At 45.0% G+C, this 20,498-nt stretch overlaps 1 protein-coding gene across 2 annotated transcripts in view; it reads right to left on the reverse strand.

Moving 5' to 3' along the window:
* The window catches only part of LOC145341104 (sodium/hydrogen exchanger 9-like), a 384,640-nt gene that overhangs the window by 201,590 nt on the left and 162,552 nt on the right, over window positions 1-20,498 (reverse strand). For both annotated transcript variants that reach the window (XM_080185958.1, XM_080185959.1), the window contains exon 9: window positions 15,697-15,785. In XM_080185958.1, the coding sequence (XP_080042084.1) occupies window positions 15,697-15,785 (89 nt within the window). The remainder of the gene's footprint in view (window positions 1-15,696; window positions 15,786-20,498) is intronic.

Consider the following 20,498-nt stretch of genomic DNA (forward strand, 5'->3'; position numbering starts at 1 on the left):
ACATCTAATATTCCTCCCTTTAACCTGTTACCACCAAAAGCAGATTGAGAATTGTTTATCTTTTTCTTATTCATTCATGGGATGTGGGCATCACTGGCTGGGCCAGTATTTGTTGCCCATTCCTGAGGGCATTTTAAGAATCAACCACATTGCTGTGGGTTTAGAATCACATGGACATCACTGGCTGGCCAACATTTATTGCTCATCCCATGGGCAGTTGAGAGTCAGCCGCATTGCTGTGGCTCTGGAGTCACATGTTGGCCAGATGAGATAAAGATGGCAGATATCCTTCCCTAAAAGGACATTTGTGAACCAGATGGGTTTTTCCGACAATTGACAATGGTTTCACGGTCATCAGTAGACTTCTTTTTCCAGATTTTTTTTATTGAGTTCAATTTCCAACACCTGCCAGGGTGAATTTGAACCTGGGTCTCCAGAGGATTACCCCTGGGCTTCTGGATTACTAGTCCAGCGATAATACCACAATGCCAGCACCTCCTCCTCACTGCGCACAAGATTCTACAAACACCAAACAATGGCTATTGAATTTGTCCTGTTTAACAAGAAGCCCGAGACCACAGAAGAACTGCCGTCTAATGCTTCAGTTGTACAGAACGTTGGTTAGACTGCATTTGGAGTACTGCGTCCAGTTCTGGTCACCTTACTACCGGAAGGACATGGAGACTCTGGAGAGGGTGCAGAGGAGGTTTACCAGGATGTTGCCTGGCATGGAGGGACTGAGTTATGAGGAAAGGTTGGAGAAACTGGGACTTTTCTCCTCGGAAAGACGGAGATTGAGGGGGGACATGATAGAGGTATGTAAGATACTGAAGGGAATAGATAGAGTCAATAGTGAGAGACTGCTCCCTAGACTGGGTACAATTACGAGAGGTCATGATCTAAGGGTGAGGGGGGAGAGGTATAATTTGGATGTGAGAGGAAGGTTCTTCACGCAGAGGGTCATGGGGGTATGGAACACGCTACCGAGTAGGGTGGTGGAGGCAGGAACGTTGGACTCGTTTAAGGTTCACTTAGACAGACACATGAGCGAAACGAGGATGGAGGGTTATAGTAGGGGGTATTAAATAAGGTCAGAGCCTTGGGAGACACTGGAAATGCAGACTTGTATGTTAACACTTTTGTCTTTTTATTCCGCAGGTGGAGGTCCACCTTGCTGTCAAACGAGGGGCATGCACACGGTGGGTCGTGCGTGGGCTGCTCTTGGAGGTTCCGGGAGTGGCCTAGTACTTCGTGTCGGTGTGTGTGCTTGATCCTGGACCGGTAGACGGGCGCCGCAACAGCTCAGTGACTAGCACTGCTGGCTGTGCAGATACATGGATTTGGGCCTGTCTTTGTGGGAGTTTGCGCATTCTCCCTGTGGTTGCGTGGGTTTCCTCCGGGCGCTCCGGTTTCCTCCCACACCCCAAAGATGTGCTCTTAGGCTGATTGGTTTTACCAAATTGACACTATTCTCCCCTGAATCTGGCTAAGTCAGGGGTTCCATTCGTAGACACGCAGGGTAGAATAGGTGTAGGGTGATGCGGCGGCGCGGGCTCGTTGGGCCGAAGGGCCTGTTTCCCGTGCTGGGTTGTTCTTTGTTCTTTGTTAAGCCCCACTATTGCTGCCAGTGAGAATGGAGAAGTTGGCGCTCAGGCAAATCTCCATTCACTGCAGCGGGACCAGAGAATCCCAGCCACGGACGACATCGGAAAATTCTGGCCTGCACTTCTAATGAATAAGTTCAATATTAAATGGCTTTTGACATTTCTGTGAAATATAGCAAGGTGTCAAATAAGTGCCTTTGTTTTCCCTGTGGCTTTAATTCTGAATTTAACTTACATTCTCTGCAGCCCCCGTGAAAGTCTCTCAAATTCCATTCTGCCTTAAATAATCTCCCCTCTGATCTTGTTATTTTTTTTCCTCCAGTCATGAATCGATTAATTTCGACCCAAGATTTCACTCCCTCTGGACTGATTATGCTGTCTCCAACCTACTCAGGCGCCCTTTCAGCTAAAATTATCCTCCCTCAACCTGAAATAGTTTTTTTTCTGGCTCAGATTCTGCTTCCTTTATTCCTGATTCTGCCTCCTTAAAGATATATTATGCACTGCCTATTCTGATCATAGAATCCCTACAGTGCGGAAGGAGGCCATTTGGCCCATTGACTCTGCACCGACTCTCTGACAGAGCATCTTACCAAAGCCCTATCCCAATAATCCCATATATTTACCTCCTAATTCCTCTAACTCACACATATTGAAACACTAAGGGTCAACTGGCCTAACCTGCACACCTTTTGGTCTGTGGGAGGAAACTGGAGCGCCCAGAGGAAACCCATGTAGACATAGGGAGAATATGCAAACTCCACACAGACAGTGACCCAAGGCTGGCATTGAACCTCAGTCCCTGGTGCTGTGAGGCAGCCGTGCTGACCATTGTGCCACAGTGCCACCTACCTTAGTGCCTTAATATCTTTCTTACAACCTGAGTGCCATCAAACTGCAGCAGGCGACGGTGCAGAGGGACCTCGGGGTCCTTGTGCATGAGTCGCAAAAACCCAGCTTGCAGGTGCAGCAGGTGGTCAGGAAGGCAAATGGGATGCTGGCCTTCATAGCGAGGGGGATTGAATATAAAAGTAGGGAGGTCTTGCTGCAGCTGTATAGGGCATTGGTGAGGCCGCAGCTGGAGTACTGTGTGCAGTTTTGGGCGCCGCACCTGCGCAAGGATATTTTGGCCCTGGAGGGAGTGCAGAGGAGGTTTACTAGGCTGATACCGGAGTTGAGGGGATTGAGCTATGAGGAGAGGCTGAATAAACTAGGCTTGTACTCGTTAGAGTTTAGAAGAATGAGGGGAGATCTCATTGAGACGTATAAGATGATGAATGGGATGGATAGGATAGAGGTGGAGAGACTCTTCCCGCTCAAAAAAGACAGTAGGACTAGGGGGCACAGCCTCAAGATAAAGGGGAGGCGGTTTAGAACGGAGTTGAGGAGGAACTTCTTCACTCAAAGGGTGGTGAATCTCTGGAATTCTCTGCCCGTTGAAGTGGTGGAGGCTGCCTCGCTAAATATTTTCAAGAAGCGGGTTGATGGGTTCTTGATAAGAGAGGGGATTAAGGGTTATGGGGAGAGGGCGGGAAAGTGGAACTGAGCCACAACAGATCAGCCATGATCTTATTGAATGGCGGGGCAGGCTCGAAGGGCTAGATGGCCTACTCCTGCTCCTATTTCTTATGTTCTTATGTTCTTATTTGTTTATTGACTATGGTCTCTATTTCTGGTCCCTGACTGACTGAGTTAACTTTTATCCCTGCATTTGATCTCCCCATGTCAGATTTCCTTTGAGCCCCAGACCAATAACACAGTGCATCATCTTGAACCCATATATCCAATGAGCTCAGGGCTTTGCACCAGACAGGAATATGCAAAATGGACCCAAACATTGGAAAAAACATCCTTCAGGGTAACAGGAATCAGCTGCTCCATTAAATCAGTCTTTCAGAGTGACAGAACTCAATTGGAAGTGAAAAGGTTTGAAAATGTAACTAAGAATACCTAGCAATTACCAATACCTCAGAGAACTCTTTCATTTCCAACACATTCATTCTGAGCTTTAGAAATCCTCTGCATAAAAATACAATTTTATTATAAAATATATAAAGAATGGCTACTTTCATTTGTAAATGCAGCATTTTTAAAATTCATTCATGGAAAGAGGGAGGTGGGGGTGGGGGAGGGGCAGGGTTCACTGACTGGGCCAGCATTTTTATTCCCCATACCTAATTGCCATAGAGAAGGTGATTTGCTTTCTCAAACTGTTGCAGTCCATGTGGTATAGGCAAACCCATTGTGCTGTTGGGGAGTGAGTTCCAGGATTTTGACACAACGACAATGAAGAAACAGCAATATATTTCTAAGTCAGGATAGTGAATGGCTTGGAGGTGAACCTTGAGATGTTGGATGGGGCTCCTATGTGTCTGCTCCTCTGTCCTTCTAGATGGTAGTAGTCATGCGTCAGGAAGGTGCTGTTGAAGGAGTAATAGGTGAGTTCCTGCAGCGTATCTTATAGATGGCACACGTTATTGCCACTATTCTTATCAAGGAGTGAATATTTGTGGATGGAGTACCAAATATGCAGGCTGCTTTGTCCAAGACGATGTTAAGTTTCTTGAGTGTTGTTGGAGCTGCACTCGTCCAGGAAAGTGAACAGTATTGCATTACACTCCTGACCTGTGCCTTGTGGATGGTGAATAGATTTTGAGGAGACAGGAAATGAGTTAATTGCCATATGTTTCCTCGTCTCTGGCCTGCTCTTACAACCAGAGTATTAACATGGCTAGTCGAGTTCAGTTTATGGTCAAAGGATGTAGACAGTGAGAGATTCAGCAATAGCAATGACATTGAATCAAGGGCAATGCTTAAGGTTCTCTCTTGCTGAAAATGGCCATTCTCTGGCACTTGTGTGCCTTGAATATTCATTGCCACTTGTCAGTCCAAGCCTGGATATTGTTCAGGTCTTGCTTGTTTTGGACATGGACTCCTTTATTATTTAATGAGTTGCAAATGGAGCTAAGCATTGCACAATCAAAACCAACATCTCCACTTCTGACCATTTGATGAAAGGAAGGTCATTGATGAAGCAGCTAAAGATGGTTGGGCCTAGAACACTACACTGAGGAACATCTGCAGTGATGTCCTGGAACAACCTCCAACAAACATCTCCACCTTCCTTTATGATACATATGACTCCCACAGTGGAGTGTTTTCTCCCTGCTACCCATTGACTCCAGTTTTGCTCGGGCGCCTTAATGTCAAACTCAGTCAAATGGTGCCGTGATGCCAAGGAAAAGTCACTCTCACTTAGAACATAGAACATAGAACATAGAACATTACAGCGCAGAACAGGCCCTTCGGCCCACGATGTTGCGCCGACCAGTTAAAAAACAATGACCCACTAATCTAAACCAATCCCTTTTCGTCCATAAACCTATCCACGGATCTCTTAAATGCCCCCAAACTAGGCGCATTTACAACTGCAACAGGCAGGGCATTCCAATCCCTCACCACCCTCTGGGTAAAGAACCTACCCCTGACATCCGTCCTATAACTACCCCCCCTTAATTTAAAGCCATGCCCCCTCGTGCTAGCTTTCTCCATCCGAGGAAAAAGGCTATCACTATCCACCCTATCTAAACCTCTAATTATCTTATATGTTTCAATAAGATCCCCTCTTAGCCGCCTTCTTTCTAGCGAAAACAACCCCAAATCCCTCAGTCTCTCCTCATAGGACCTCCCCTCCATACCAGGCAACATCCTGGTAAACCTCCTCTGCACCCTCTCCAAAGCCTCCACATCCTTCCTGTAATGTGGGGACCAGAACTGCACACAGTACTCCAAGTGCGGCTGCACCAGAGTTGTGTACAGTGTACTTCATTTCTGAAATTCAGCCCTTTAGTCCATGTTTGCACAAAGACTGTAATGAGGTCAGGGTTTGAGTGATCCTGGCAGAATCCAAAATGAATGTTAGTCAGTAGTTTATTCCTAAGCAACTGCCACTTAATAGCACAGTTGATGACCTCTTCTATCACTTTACTGATGATCAAGATTAGATTCATGGCCAGTAATTGGTGGGTTGGATTTGTCCTGTTTCTTGTGTATAGGACATACCTGTGCATTTTCCCACATTGTGGGGAGATGTCATTGTCGTAGCTGTATTGGAATAGCTTGGCGCGTAGGTTCTGGAGCATAAGCTTCAGTATTATTGCTGGAATACGGGCGGCACAGTGGTTAGTAATACTGCCTCACAGCACCAGGGACTTGGGTTTGATTTCAGCCCTAGGTCACTGTCTATGTGGAGTTTGCTCATTCTCCCTGCGTTTGCATGGGTTTCCTCCAGGAGCTCTGGTTTCCTCCCAAGTCCAAAGATGTGTGGGTTAGGTTGACTGGCCATGCTAAGTTGCCCCTTAGCATCGGGGGACTAACAGGGTAAATATGTGGGGTTATGGGATAGCACCTGGGTGCAGGCTTGATGGGCCAAATGACCTCCTTCTGCACGATAGGGATTCTATGACTATTATCAGGGTCCATTAACTTTGCAATAACCAGTGCCTTCAGTTTTTTGGTATCATGTGGAGAGAATCGAATTGACTGAAGACTGACATCTGTGATGCTGGGTACCTCCAGAGGAGGCCAAGATGGATCATCCACTCATCACTTCTGGCTGAAGATTTTTGCATATGCCTTATTTTTTGTACTGATATAGAAATATAGAAAATACGAGCAGAAGTAGGCCATTCAGCCCTTTAGACCTGCTCCATCATTCAGTATGATCATGGTTCGTTCTCTATCTCAACACCAGACTCCCATGCTCTCTCCATACTCCTTTAAACCCTTAGAGTCTAGCAATCTAGCTATTTTCCTCAGTGACTTGGCACGAACGGTCTTTTGTGGTAGAGAATTCCACAGATTCACCACCCTCTGAGTAAAGAAATCTCTCCTCATCTCTATCCTAAATGACCTTCAAGTATCCTGATACTGTGACCCATTTAGTTTTTAAGATTTTTATTTATTAGTGTCACAAGTAGACTTACATTAACACTGCAATGAAGTTATTGTGAAAATTCCCTAGTCATCACACTTTGATATGTGTTCGGGTACACAGAGAAAATTTGGCATGGCCAACACGTCTTTTGGACTGTGGGAAGAAATTGGAGTATCCAGAGGAAACCCATGCAGACACAGGGAGAATGTGCAGACTCCGCACAGACAGTGACTCAAGCTGGGAATTGAACCCAGGTCCCTGGTGCTGTGAGCCAGCGGCGCTAACCACTGCGCCATCCTGCTGCTCTTGTTCTAGACCTCCCAATCAGAAGAAACATAAGAACATAAGAACATAAGAAATAGGAGCAGGAGTAGGCCATCTAGCCCCTCGAGCCTGCCCCGCCATTCAATAAGATCATGGCTGATCTGTCGTGGCTCAGTTCCACATTCCCGCCCTCTCCCCATAACCCTTAATCCCCTCTCTTATCAAAAACCCATCAACCCGCGTCTTAAAAATATTTAGCGAGGCAGCCTCCACCACTTCAACAGGCAGAGAATTCCAGAGATTCACCACCCTTTGAGTGAAGAAGTTCCTCCTCAACTCCGTTCTAAACATTATCACTGCATCCAGTCTGTCCAGCCCTATGAGAATTCAAGATGTTTCATTGAAATCCCCTCTCATTCTTCTTAGCTCCAGTGCACACAGGTGCGATTGACCCAGTGTCCACTCATGCGACAAACCTGCCAGCCCAGGAATCAATCTGGTGAACCTTCGCCGCACTCCCTCTATGACAAGTATTTACAAATGTTACTGAGACAGTTGTTCTGTCTACAAATAAAATGAATGCAGGACAAAAAATGCAAAACTTCCATTTCCTTCAAAGCAGCAGAATGTCGCGGCATTTCACAGTAAAAAGTCTGACAACACCAGGTTTCAGTCCAAACGATTTATTTGATAGTAAACTCACAAGCTTTCGGGTTAGCCCCTTCGTCAGGTGAATGGAGAGTTCTGTCCTCAGACAGAGCATATAAAGCACAGACAGTTTACAGATTACTGATTAGAATGCAAATCTTTACACCTAACCTGCTGTTCAAGTCTTAAAGTGGCTAAAAATGTGAGTGGAAGGAGCACTGATCACAGGTTAAAGAGATGTGTATTGTCTCCAGACAGTACAGTAAGTGAGGTTTTGCAAACCCAGGCAAGTCACGGGGGTTACAGATAGTGTGACATGAACCCAAGATCCCTGTTGAGACCGTCCTCATGTGTGCGGAACTTGGCTATCAGTCTCTGCTCAGCAACTCTGCGCTATCGTGTGTCGTGAAGGCCACCTTGGAGAATGCTTACCCGAAGGTCAGAGGCTGAATGCCCATGACCACTGAAGCGTTCCCTAACAGGAAGGGAACAGTCTTGCCTGGTGATTGTCGAGCGATGTTCATTCATCCGTTGTCGTAGCGTCTGCATGGTCTCCCCAATGTACCATGCTTCGGGACATCCTTTCTTGCAACGTATCAGGTAGACAATGTTGGCCGAGTTGCAAGAGTATTTACCGTGTACCTGGTGGATGGTATTCTCACGTGTGATGATGGTATCCATGTCGATGATCTGGCATGTCTTGCAGAGGTTGCTGTGGCAGGGTTGTGTGGAATTGTGGTCACTGTTCTCCTGAAGGCTGGGTAGTTTGCTGCGAACAATGGTCTGTTTGAGGTTGCGTGGTTGTCTGAAGGCAAGAAGTGGGGGTGTGGGGATGGCCCTGGCGAGATGTTCGTCTTCATCAATGATATGTTGAAGACTCGGAGAAGATGTCGTAGCTTCTCCGCTCCGGGGAAGTACTGGACGAAGTACTGGACCCCAGAGCGGAGAAGCTACGACATCTTCTCCGGAGTCTTCAACATATCATTGATGAAGACGAACATCTCGCCAGGGCCATCCCCACACCTCCACTTCTTGCCTTCAGACAACCACTCAACCTCAAACAGACCATTGTTCGCAGCAAACTACCCAGCCTTCAGGAGAACAGTGACCACAATTCCACACAACCCTGCCACAGCAACCTCTGCAAGACATGCCAGATCATCGACATGGATACCATCATCACACGTGAGAATACCATCCACCAGGTACACGGTAAATACTCTTGCAACTCGGCCAACATTGTCTACCTGATACGTTGCAAGAAAGGATGTCCCGAAGCATGGTACATTGGGGAGACCATGCAGACGCTACGACAACGGATGAATGAACATCGCTCGACAATCACCAGGCAAGACTGTTCCCTTCCTGTTGGCGAACACTTCAGTGGTCATGGGCATTCAGCCTCTGACCTTCGGGTAAGCATTCTCCAAGGCAGCTTTCACGACACACGACAGCGCAGAGTTGCTGAGCAGAGACTGATAGCCAAGTTCCGCACACATGAGGACGGTCTCAACAGGGATCTTGGGTTCATGTCGCACTATCTGTAACCCCCATGACTTGCCTGGGTTTGCAAAACCTCACTTACTGTACTGTCTGGAGACAATACACATCTCTTTAACCTGTGATCAGTGCTCCTTCCACTCACATTGTTAGCCACTTTAAGACTTGAACAGCAGGTTAGGTGTAAAGATTCGCATTCTAATCAAGAAACTGTAAACTGTCTGTGCTTTATCTGCTCTGTCTGAGGCCAGAACTCTCCATTCACCTGACAAAGGGGCTAACCCGAAAGCTAGTGAGTTTACTATCAAATAAATCGGTTGGACTGAAACCTGGTGTTGTCAGACTTTTTACTGTGTTTACCCCAGTCCAACGCCGGCATATCCACATCATGGCGGCATTTCACAACAGGGACACATCCAAGACAGAATGGGAGAAAGCAGTAACAGAAAGCAAAGTTCAAGAGCTTAAGTTTTAAAAGAAGGTTTTAGCTTGTTTGGATGCAACAAGAAGTAGTACAGGAGTTTGAAATGGCTATAATATTTTTATAAGCATTTATAGCAAGCACAATTAGCTTTGAACATAGGAACATAGGAGCATAGGAATTAGGTGCAGAAATAGGCAATCCAACCCTTCAAGTCTGCTCTGCCATTCCATCAGATCATGGCTGATCTCAAACACACCTCCCCATATCCCTTTTTTTTTATTAAAAAATATATCTCTATCTCCTTCTTGAATCCATTCAACGATTCAGACTCCACCATGCTGTGGGGCAGCGACTTCCACAAATTCACCACCCTCTGTGAGAAGTAGTTTCTCTTCATCTGTTCGAAATCTAATGCCTCTCAATCTATATCTGTGACCTTTTGTTCTAAATTTCCCCATAAGAGGAAATATTTAGTCTACATTTAGTTTATCAATCCCTTTTAAAATTTTATATACATCGATGCTTCTCATCTTTCTAAATTCCAGTGAGTACAAGCCCAGACTGTTTAATCTCTCCTTATGCGACAACCCTTCATCCCCGGAATCAATCTGGTGAACCTCCTCTGAACTGCCTCCAATGCCACCACATCCTTCCTCAAATAAGTAGAGCAAAACTGGACACAATACTCTAGACGTGGTCTCACCAACACCCCATACAATTGCAACAGCACCTCTCTACTCTGCTGCTAATTTGACTACAAATTATGGCCCAATGATTAAAAAGAGGCTGCTAATTTATATACTATCATTTGGTTTGACTCTTCTGCACTTGATTATTTCCCAGACATCACTGTGATTGACAATGTCACATGCACGTCAAATGTTTGGGCAGCTTGGCAGATGGAGCAGAGACTGCGGATGTCAGTGACACAGTTTGGGGAACAGCAGAACGAGCACACGTGCTGCTGAAATAGCAAGACCCCTCTCTACAGGGATGTAAATCTTTTTGCTCATTCATTCATTTCAGCAGCATTGCAGATGCTCTGATTCGCTGATCACAGGCTGAAAATCACAGTAGCTATAAAGCACTTCTCCTAATTTGCTTCTGAAGACTTCACTTAGTCTCACAGAGAAACCCTCAGAGACAAAGCTATCCGCAGTTTAAAAGAAGCTGGAACAATTTAGGGGAAGTGACAGGGGTGGGGTGGGATGATGTAGTCAGCTTGTCGGCACACATTTATTTGGAACTGCATTGACATTACCAGTTTTCAGAGTGCCAGGTACAAGAGGTAGCTCTGTTGCTGTTGGAGATGACACACACTACTGAGCAAGGTGCTGTCACCTGTCACTTCCAGTGGCTGTGCTGCCTCCAAGGACAGTACTGAAAGTAAAAACATGCAGATCTTCCCCCGGTTACTGGGAGACATGTTATTCACGTATTGCAAAACCAGAAGCAGCAACCTTTAAAACACACTCACGTTAAATGAAAAAGTCCATTACAGAGTGTGACTCACAACATAAATGGGGCAATTTCCATTGTGCTTAAGTAGCTGGTGATATTGTACAAATGGTTTCAAACTATAAACGTACGAGTGGTTCTAGTGGCACAGTGGTGGACAGCCACGTGGCATAGTGGTTAGCACCATTGGCTCATGGCACCAGGAACCCGAGTTCAGTTCCCGGTCTTGGTTGACTGCCTGTGTGGAGTTTGCACATTCTTCCCGTCTCTGCCTGGGTTTCCTCCAGATGCTCCGGTTTCCTCCCAAGGTCCAAAGATATGCAGGTTATGTGCATTGGCCATGCTAAATTGTGTTTTAGTGTCTCAGGTGTGTAGCTTAAATGGATTTGCAGTGGTACATGTGTGGGGTTACAGGGAAAGAGGGTGCCTGGGTAAGATACTCTGTCAGAGAGTTGGTGCAGTCTCGATGGACTGAATGGTCTTTTCTCCACTGCAGGGATTCTATGATTCTAATGACTGGATCAGTTCCGGAGGCTCAGTGATTCGCCTGTCTACTTTGTGATCAGGATTCAAATCCATCTCAAAGTTTGAGCCAAAGTTTTCACTTTGATTGAATCATAGTGGAGCCTATTCGAAAGGATTTGGGAACTCCCTGAACAGCTGCTCTCTGCTCTTTTACAGACATCATGGATGAACTCTTATTCCCAGGGGTGCATCATCTGGTAAATGCCAGATATCCCCATTTACGAAGTGAATTCTGAGGCATTTCAGCTGTACCAATAGAAAGCTAACTTTTAGAAACAATGGTGAAGTAATGGTATCCATTGACTTATAGTAAAGGAAAAATCAAAATCATTGCAACAGTTGTGAAACTATTCTGTGAATTAGTTCTCTTGATGGCTGATTTTGCTTTATTGCACAGCATTTTGCCTTTCGTAGAAATGAATAAGAAAAGGAGGTTAATGCTGTCAATGACTTACTACAGTTGGTGTCACCTCATTGTCTTTTATTATCATCACCAGAAATATCTGGACAGCAGCATGAAGGATCACCATCATTACCACAACTTCTACCATGACAATCATCATTACCAACATAATCTCTATCATAACCACCACCATCACTACCATAACCTCTACCATGTCCATCACCATCACTATCATAACCCCTACCATGTCCATCACCATCACGATCACTCCAGTGGAATTGCTAAGAAAATCTGAATTTCTGATGGACAAGTTCCCTAATCCCCAGGACTCTCCATAAACATCTCAACTTTCATAGAGAGTTGGAGACTCTGGACAGTAACAACTTACTTCCCTTGATAGCTACTCAGAAAATGCTAAACAGAAAAATTCTAGTCGAACTCCAGGGTATCTTTTCCCATTTCCTGACACCCTCAACTACACCCGCCAACCACTCAACTCTCCTCTGACTCTCCAACTATCCCCCATGATCCCCTCTGCCAGCTTGACCTCACCACTTGACTCTCCTCAACCATTACTTCACCATCCTACTCAGCTGCCACCTCACTGCCTATCCACTTATTTTGCTCACCTATCATCTGACCAACGCTACTGCCTTACCTTATTAACCCTACCCCCTTACCCATCCCATCCCCTCATCTACTCTACCCCTTTACCTCACCCACCTTACTACCCTCTCACCAGTACCACCCCCTTACCTTCTCTCTGTACCTTTTCAAGAAGCTTTGGAATACTTGAATTCTTAGCAGAAGATAACAGCCATAGGAAGGGATGTGGCTTCTACATGGATTTCCATTCCTGATGTCTCTGGGGTTTCCTGTCAGTTTGGAAGGATCCACCATTGGAAGGTTGCCAAAAAAAAAACAGGAGGAAGGTAACTGGGGATTATTTTGTTTGATCAATGGCAGAAATAGGTGTTCCGATTCTGAATGGAAGATTTGGGCCACTGTTCCCGATGTGCTCAAATACAGCACAGATAGACAGGATGGAGACAACTCTGAAGGTCCAAAGTTAAATGAATTTGTGATGAGTGCTTCCACTTGTGGATCCAAGTGAAAAACACAAATTCAACGCCAAACCCGAAAGGCTTTTAGTGGAGGATGGAACTATCACTGAGGGTTGTGTTTTGCTCAGTATTCAATTGCCTTTATTTCCAGTAACAATATAAATCTGACCTGTTGCTTTGGCAACCATGTATATTGTCCTAAAAGGATCCAAATGGAATCATGACGCCAAATGGATTATAGTCCATATCTGCAATCTGAACCCACATGATACATGTCAGAGGAGGTGGTGGAAGCAGGAGCATTAGCAATGTTTAAGAGGCATCTGGATGGGTACATGAATAAGGAGGAAATAGAGAGAGACGGACCAAGTAAGGGCAGAAGGTTTCTTTTTTGGTATAGCTAGGGCATTATGAACAGCATGGGCTTGAAGGGCCAAAGGGCCTGTTCCTGTGCTGTTTTTTTCTTTGTTCTTTGTATGGGCAGCGTTCTGGTTCATCTATAAAAACAATTGTATCGTGAAGAAAAATCCAAGACAGAAACGTTCCCACGTAGCCTCACAATTTATTTCTAAAATAGGCTGTGATTTCAAGACCGCAATCTCATCCATGCACCCCGATCCTGCCTGATATCCATTTCCTCCTCAGTGCTGCTGCTTCCTCCAATGTACCATTGCTCTGGCGGCACAGGAAGCTCAATGGGTCAGGCCTGTCCTGCAACACTGATGTCAGTAAAAGGAAAAGGGCATTGTCATTCAATTAGAACAGCCTAACAGCTGCATCTGATAGAATCATAGGGACTTGCAGCACAGGACGGGAACATTCGGCCCACATTGCCAATGCTGGCTCTTTAGAAGAGCAGTCGTGTTTAATCCTACATCTTTGCATTTTGCCTCCCACCCAAGTAAATTCATCATCCTCAAATACACAACCCAAGATCAGCATCTTCCCAGCTGTCATCATTTGAATGGACCTACCTCATATTAAGTTGATCTCTTTCTGCACCCTAATAGTCAGCATGGATTTGTGAGGGGTAAATCTTGCCTTACAAATTTGATTGAATTCTTTGAAGAGGTAACTAAGTGTGTAGATGAAGGTAGAGCAGTTAATGTCGTATACATGGATTTTAGTAAGGCATTTGATAAGGTTCCCCATGGTAGGTTCATGAAGAAAGTAAAGAGGTGTGGGATAGAAGGAAATTTGGCCGATTGGATAAGTAACTGGCTATCTCATAGAAGATAGAGGGTGGTGATAAAGGGAAAATTTTCAGACTGGGGGCCAGCAGTGTACCACAGGGATCAGTGGTGGGTCCTCTGCCATTTATGATTTTTATCAATGATTTGGAAGAAGGGGCTGAAGGATTAGTAAATTTGCTGATGACACCAAAATTGGTGGAGTAGTGGATGAGGTGGAGGGCTCTCGTAGGCTGCAAAGAGACATTGATAGGATGCAGAGCTGGGCTGAAAAATGGCAAATGGAGTTTAACCCCGAAAAATGCGAGGTGATTCATTTTGGGAGGACAAACTTGAATGCGGAATACAGGGTCAACAGCAGGGTTCTGAGGAATGTGGAGAAACAGAAAGATCTTGGTGTTCATATCCACAGATCTCTGAAGGTTGCCACTCATGTGGATAGGACAGTGAAGAAGGCTTATAGTGTGTTGGCGTTTATTGACAGGGGTTTTGAGTTTAAGAGCCGTGGGGTTATGCTGCAACTATACAGGACCTTGGTGAGACCACATTTGGAATATTGTGTTCAGTTCTGGTCACTTCACTATAAGAAGGATGTGGAAGCATTGGAGAGAGTGCAGAGGAGATTTACCAGGATGCTGCCTGGTTTGGCGGGTAGGTCTTACAGGGAAAGGTTGAAGGAGCTGGGGCTTTTCTCTTTAGCATGGCAACTTAATAGAAGTTTATAAGATGATGAGGGGGATAGATAGAGTGGACGTTCAGAGACTATTTCCTCGGGTAGATGTAGCTGTTACTAGAGGACATAACTATAAGGTTCATGGTGGGAGATACAGGAGGGATATGTGAGGTAGATTACTTACTCAGAGAATGGCTGATATATGGAATGGACTGCCTGCTGTGATAGTGCAGTCGGACACTTTAGGAACTTTCAAGCAGTTATTGGATAGTCACATGGAGCACAGCAGAATGGTAGGGAGTAGGATAGCTTGATCTTGGGATTGGATATAGCTTGGCACAACATTGGGGGCCGAAGGACCTGTACTATGCTGTACTGTTCTATGTTCTAATATGACTGTGTTACTACATTTTGCACCTCTCCTTTCCTTCTCCATGTACGGTATGCTTTGTCTGTATAGAGCGCAAGAAACAACACTTCATAGAAACATAGAAGATAGGAGCAAAAAGAGGCCATTTGGTCCTTTGAGCCTGCTCTGCCAAGCATCACGATCATGGCTGATTGTCCAACTCATTAGCCTAATCCTGCTTTCTCCCCATAACCTTTGATCCCATTCGCCTCAAGTGCTATAATTAGCTACCTCTTGAATATATTCAATGTTTTGTCCTCGACTACTTCCTGTATACCATTACATGTGACAATAATAAATCAAATCCAATCAAATCAAAAACATCCACCTCACTGCCTTTAGCAACTATGGCATCAACTGCCATCACCTTGTGAGGTTGGCCATTCCAGATTCTGACCATTCTCTCAATTTAAAAAAAAATCCTCATCTCCCCGCCAGACTTTCACTGATGACATTTAACCTTTGACTTTCTGGTTATTGACTTTGTGGCTCAATGCCAAATTGTGCTTCGTAATTTGCAAATTGACATGGGATGGTTTGCTACATTAAAGGCACTATATAAATACAAGTTGTGGCTGTTGTCGTTGGCATGTCCTACCTGCTTGGTTCTCATTTTTCCTTCATCAGAAAGGTTATTGTAGGTGTAATGAGCTTGAGTGATCCCGCAGAAGAGAACAGCAACAATTCCTACAATGGGAAACAAATTATACTTTCCATTAGTGAACAAATGTGAGGTAATGCATTTTGGAAGGTCTAATAAAGATAGGAAATATACAGTAAATGGCAGAACCCTTAAGAGTATTGATAGGAAAAGGGATCTGAGTGTACAGGTACACAGGTCACTGAAAGTGGCAATGCAGATGGAGAAGGTTGTCAGGAAGGCATACGGCATGCTTGCGTTCATCAGCTGGGGCACCGAGTTTAAAAACTGGCAAATCATGTTGCAGCTTTATAGAACTTTAGTTAGGCCGCACTTAGAATATAGTGTTCAATTCTGGTCGTCCCACTACCAGAAGGACGTGAAGGCATTGGAGAAGGTACAAAAAAGATTTACCAGGATGTTGCCTGGTATGGAGGACATTACCTATGAGGAAAAGTTGGAGAAACTTGGTTTGTTCCCACTGGAGCGATGGGGGTTGAAGGGAAACCTGATAGAAGCCTACAGGATGGACAGAGTGGATAGTCAGAAGCTTTTTTCCAGGGTGGAAGAATCAATTATTGGGGGCATGGGTTTAAGGTGTGACAGGCAAGTTTTAAAAGAGATGTATGAGGCAGATTTTTTACACAGAGGGTGGTGGGTGCCTGGAACTCTTTGCCGGGGAGGTAGTGGAAATGGATGCGGTAGTGACTTTTAAGGGGCTTCTTGACAAGTGCATGAATGAGATGTGAATAGAGGGATATGGTCCCTGGAAGCGTAGCGGGTTTTAGTTAAGTCAGGCAGCATGGTCGGTGCAGACTTGGACGGCCGAAGGGCCTGATCCTGTGCTATAATTTTCTTTGTTCTTTGTTCTTATATTTTGGACTGTGGGAAGAAACCGGAGCACTGAGACAAAACCCACGCAGGCAAGGGAAGAATGTGTACACTCCGCACAGAAGTGACCCAAGCGGGGAATCGAGCCTGCGTCCCTGGCGCAATGCAGTGCTAACCTCTATGCCACCATGCCACCCAGGATAGGGACGTTCATTGGGGCCTCATTTGCAAAGGGGGCTTTTCAGTGACGTCTTTTTGAAGGTGGGAATACTTTTCATAGTTATTTTTGAACAATAATGCCCACTGGATGCTGGGTCAATGCTTGCAGCTTTAACAAGGAGCAGTCATTATGTCCGACTGGACGCAGATACAATCGTCAACTGTTGTCTGTGCCTGAATCAGTTGGTTGCAATTGCAGACAGTTTTGTCAGCTGCTGCAATGACTGCCAGAGCTTTTACCAAGCTACTTTAATTCGTGTCCTTAAAATTCTGTCACAGAAACAGCAGTTGCCTGGTACAAATCATAAACGCACACTGGTGCCACCATCAGCCTTGCATCCCTGAAACTAGAACAGAACAGTGTGGGGGATTGATGCTCAACACATGCCAATAAGCTTGGCTTCATTCTCTTATGTCTCATGCTGTGCTCACGCATATTACATGCCAAAAGCAAGGTGATGATTGGGGCATCTTGTGTATACTTTCTAAGATCTTTTGAGTTAGTCCTACCCATCAGGATTTCAATTTTACAAATGATGAGTACACTGGGTACGTCCCAGCAATGTCATATCTCACCTTGAAAAGAATAAAACAGATTTTAACATCAAGGCTACATGCTAATAAGATGGACAACTAAGGAGAGAGGAAGGTTAACCCTTCATGCATGAGAGACTTTATCAAAAACAACTTAAAAACAAAAATTAATCAGCCATTTTCATGAAACTGGTTGGTAACCATTTTTGAGCACTGTCTTTATCATAGAATCCCTGCAGTGCAGAAGAGGCCATTTGGCCCATTGGGTCTGCACCGATCCTCTGACAGAGTATGTTACTCAGGCGCTCTCCCCCACTCTATCCCTATAACCCCACACATTTCCCATGGCTACTCCACATAACCTACACATCTTGGACTCTCAGGGGCAATTTAACATGGCACACCTAACCTGCACATCCGTTGAGGGGGGGAACCGGAGCACCTGGAGGAAACCCATGCAGATATGGAAGAACTTGCAAACTCCACACAGACAATCACCCAAGGCTGGAATTGAACCCGGGTCCCTGGCGCTGTGAGGCAGCAGTGCTAACCACTGTTCCACCATGCTGCCCTAGATAGTCTCTTTTACATATTACCTGCTGTCACTTAGAAAAACATGGAACATTGGAACAGGAATAAGGTGGTCAGGTCCTTCTATTTAATTACGGTTCATCCAAACTTCAACTTCCATCAAGCCAACTTTCTTCATTTATTAAACAGTAGTCTATACATTTCAGTCTTGAAAATTCCAATTAACTTCACTTGCACAGATTTCTGAATGATTTTTACTTTCTTTGTGTTAAAGGTAGAACTACACAGGGTGACAAAGGTTATCATAGGGGCTGGAAATCTTAAACAAAATCAGAAAATACTAGAAATGGTCAGCAGGCCCAGATAACGACAAAAAGAGTTAAAGTTTCAGGTTAATGACTTTACCTGAAGAACCAAAAAAGGGTCACTTGCCTGAAACATTAACTCCATTTCTCTGCCCACAAATGGTAGGGAACGTTCAGCTTTAGACAAGTTATCATACTTGGTCATTGAAAGTTATTATATTTACTGCATGGGTTTCCTCCAGGTGCTCCGGTTCCCTCCCCCACAGATGTGCAGGTTAGGTGTGCCGTGTTAAATTGCCCCTGAGAGTCCAAGATGTGTAGGTTATGTGGAGTAGCCATGGGAAATGTGTGGGGTTATAGGGATAGGGTGGGGGAGAGGGCCTGAGTAACATACTCTGTCAGAGGATCGTTGCTCTCCAGAGGTCTTCTGGAAAAGCCCAACTATGCTACAACATTTAAAAAATTAATTCATGGGATGTGAGCATTGCTGGTTAGGCCAACATTTACAGCCCATCCCTAACTGCCCATTGAGAAGGTGCTGATGATCTGCCTTCTTGAATGACTGCAGTCCATGACTTCCATGTTTGGAGAGGAACTTCCAGATGGTGATGTTTCTATGCACCTGCCACTCTTGTTCTTCTAGGTGATGATGGCAGTGGGTTTGCAAAGTGCAGTCTAAGGAAGGAGCCTTGGTGAGTTGCAACAATGCATCTTGTAGATGGTACACATGGTCGCTACAGTGCCTCAGTGGTGGAGGGATTAAATGGTTGTGAATGGGGTGTCAATCAAGTGGGCTCCCCAAAGCCTATCCATCATCTGCAAGACATAAGTCAGGAATGTGGTGGAATACTCTCCATTTGCCTCGGTGGTGTCCAGCTTCTTCAGTGCTGTTGGAGTTGCACTCATCCAGGCAAGTGAAGCATATTCCACCACACTCCTGACTTATACCTTGCAGATGATGGACAGGCTTTGGGAAATCAGGAGGTGAGCTACTGACCATGAATCCCCAGTCTCCTATCTGCTCTTGTAGCCACAGTATTTATATGGCTAGTCCAGTTCAGCTTCATGTCAATGATAACCCCCAGGATGTTGATAATGTATGATTTGGTGATGACAATACCATTGAATGTCATGGGGTGATAGTCTGATTCTCCCTTCTTGGAGATGATCATTGCTTGGCAATTCTGTGACACGCATGGCACTTGCCCAAGCCTGGATCTTGTCCAGGTCTTGCTACATTTGGTCATGGGCTGCATCAGAATCTGAGGTGCTGCAAATAGTGCTGAAGTTTGTGTAATCATCTGTGAACATCCCTACTTCTGAACCTTATGATCGTAGGAAGATCATTGATAAAGCAGCTGAGTGTGGTTGGGCCTTGGGTGAAATCTTCCTGCAATGATGACCTGGGACTGAGATGATTGTCCTCCAACAATGACAACCATCTTCCTCTGTGCTAGGTATGACTCCAACCAGCAAAGAGATTTCCCCCTGATTCCCACTGAATCCAGTTTTGCAAGGGATCCTGGATACCAAACTTGGTCAAATGTTCTTTTGTCCATGTTGAACCGAGGCTGTAATAGGGTCAGGAGCTGAGTGATCCCGGCAGAATCCAAAGTGATCAGGTTATTGTGAAAAAGTGCTGCTTGGTAGCACTGTTGATGGCCCTCTCCATCACTTTACTGATGATCAAGTGTAGGCTGATGGGGCAGTAATTGACCGTGTTGGAATTGTCCTGCTTTTTGTGTACAATTTTCCACATTGTTAGGAGATGCCAGTGTTGCGGTTGTACTGGAACAGCTTGCCTATATGCATGGTATGTTCTGGAGCACAAGTCTTCAGTAACGTTGCCAGAATATTGCCAGTGCCCATAGCATTTGCAATGACCAGTGCCTACAGCCATTCCTTGGTATCACATGGAGTGAATCAAATAGGCTGAAGCCTGGCATTTGTGATGCTGGGGACCTCCAGAGGAAGCTTAAATACTGCAATATATTGTTAAACTTTTAGTTTAAATGGCATAATCACAACTTAAATCATTACCATGGTGACATTGTTACTTGCATATCGTTTCTCTACAGCATTCCAAGCACACAGGCATAAATTCAGCATTTGATGCCCATCCTCAATTGCCCTTGAGAAGGTGACGGTGATAATTGAGCATTTTATGTATACTCTCTAAGGAGATTTTTTTCCGGGTTAGTTCCACCATCAGGATTTCAATGGAGATTAACTGTGACATTATTTACAGTCTACTTTTGATGTTATGTTACAAATAGTAGCAAGTACACAGAATAAGATTCCTCATCTTAAAAACAGTAAAAACCCACTTAGAAATACTAA

Source organism: Carcharhinus amblyrhynchos, chromosome 3, assembly GCF_965287045.1.
Source record: "Carcharhinus amblyrhynchos chromosome 3, sCarAmb.v2.hapA, whole genome shotgun sequence".
Classification (NCBI taxonomy): domain Eukaryota; kingdom Metazoa; phylum Chordata; class Chondrichthyes; order Carcharhiniformes; family Carcharhinidae; genus Carcharhinus; species Carcharhinus amblyrhynchos.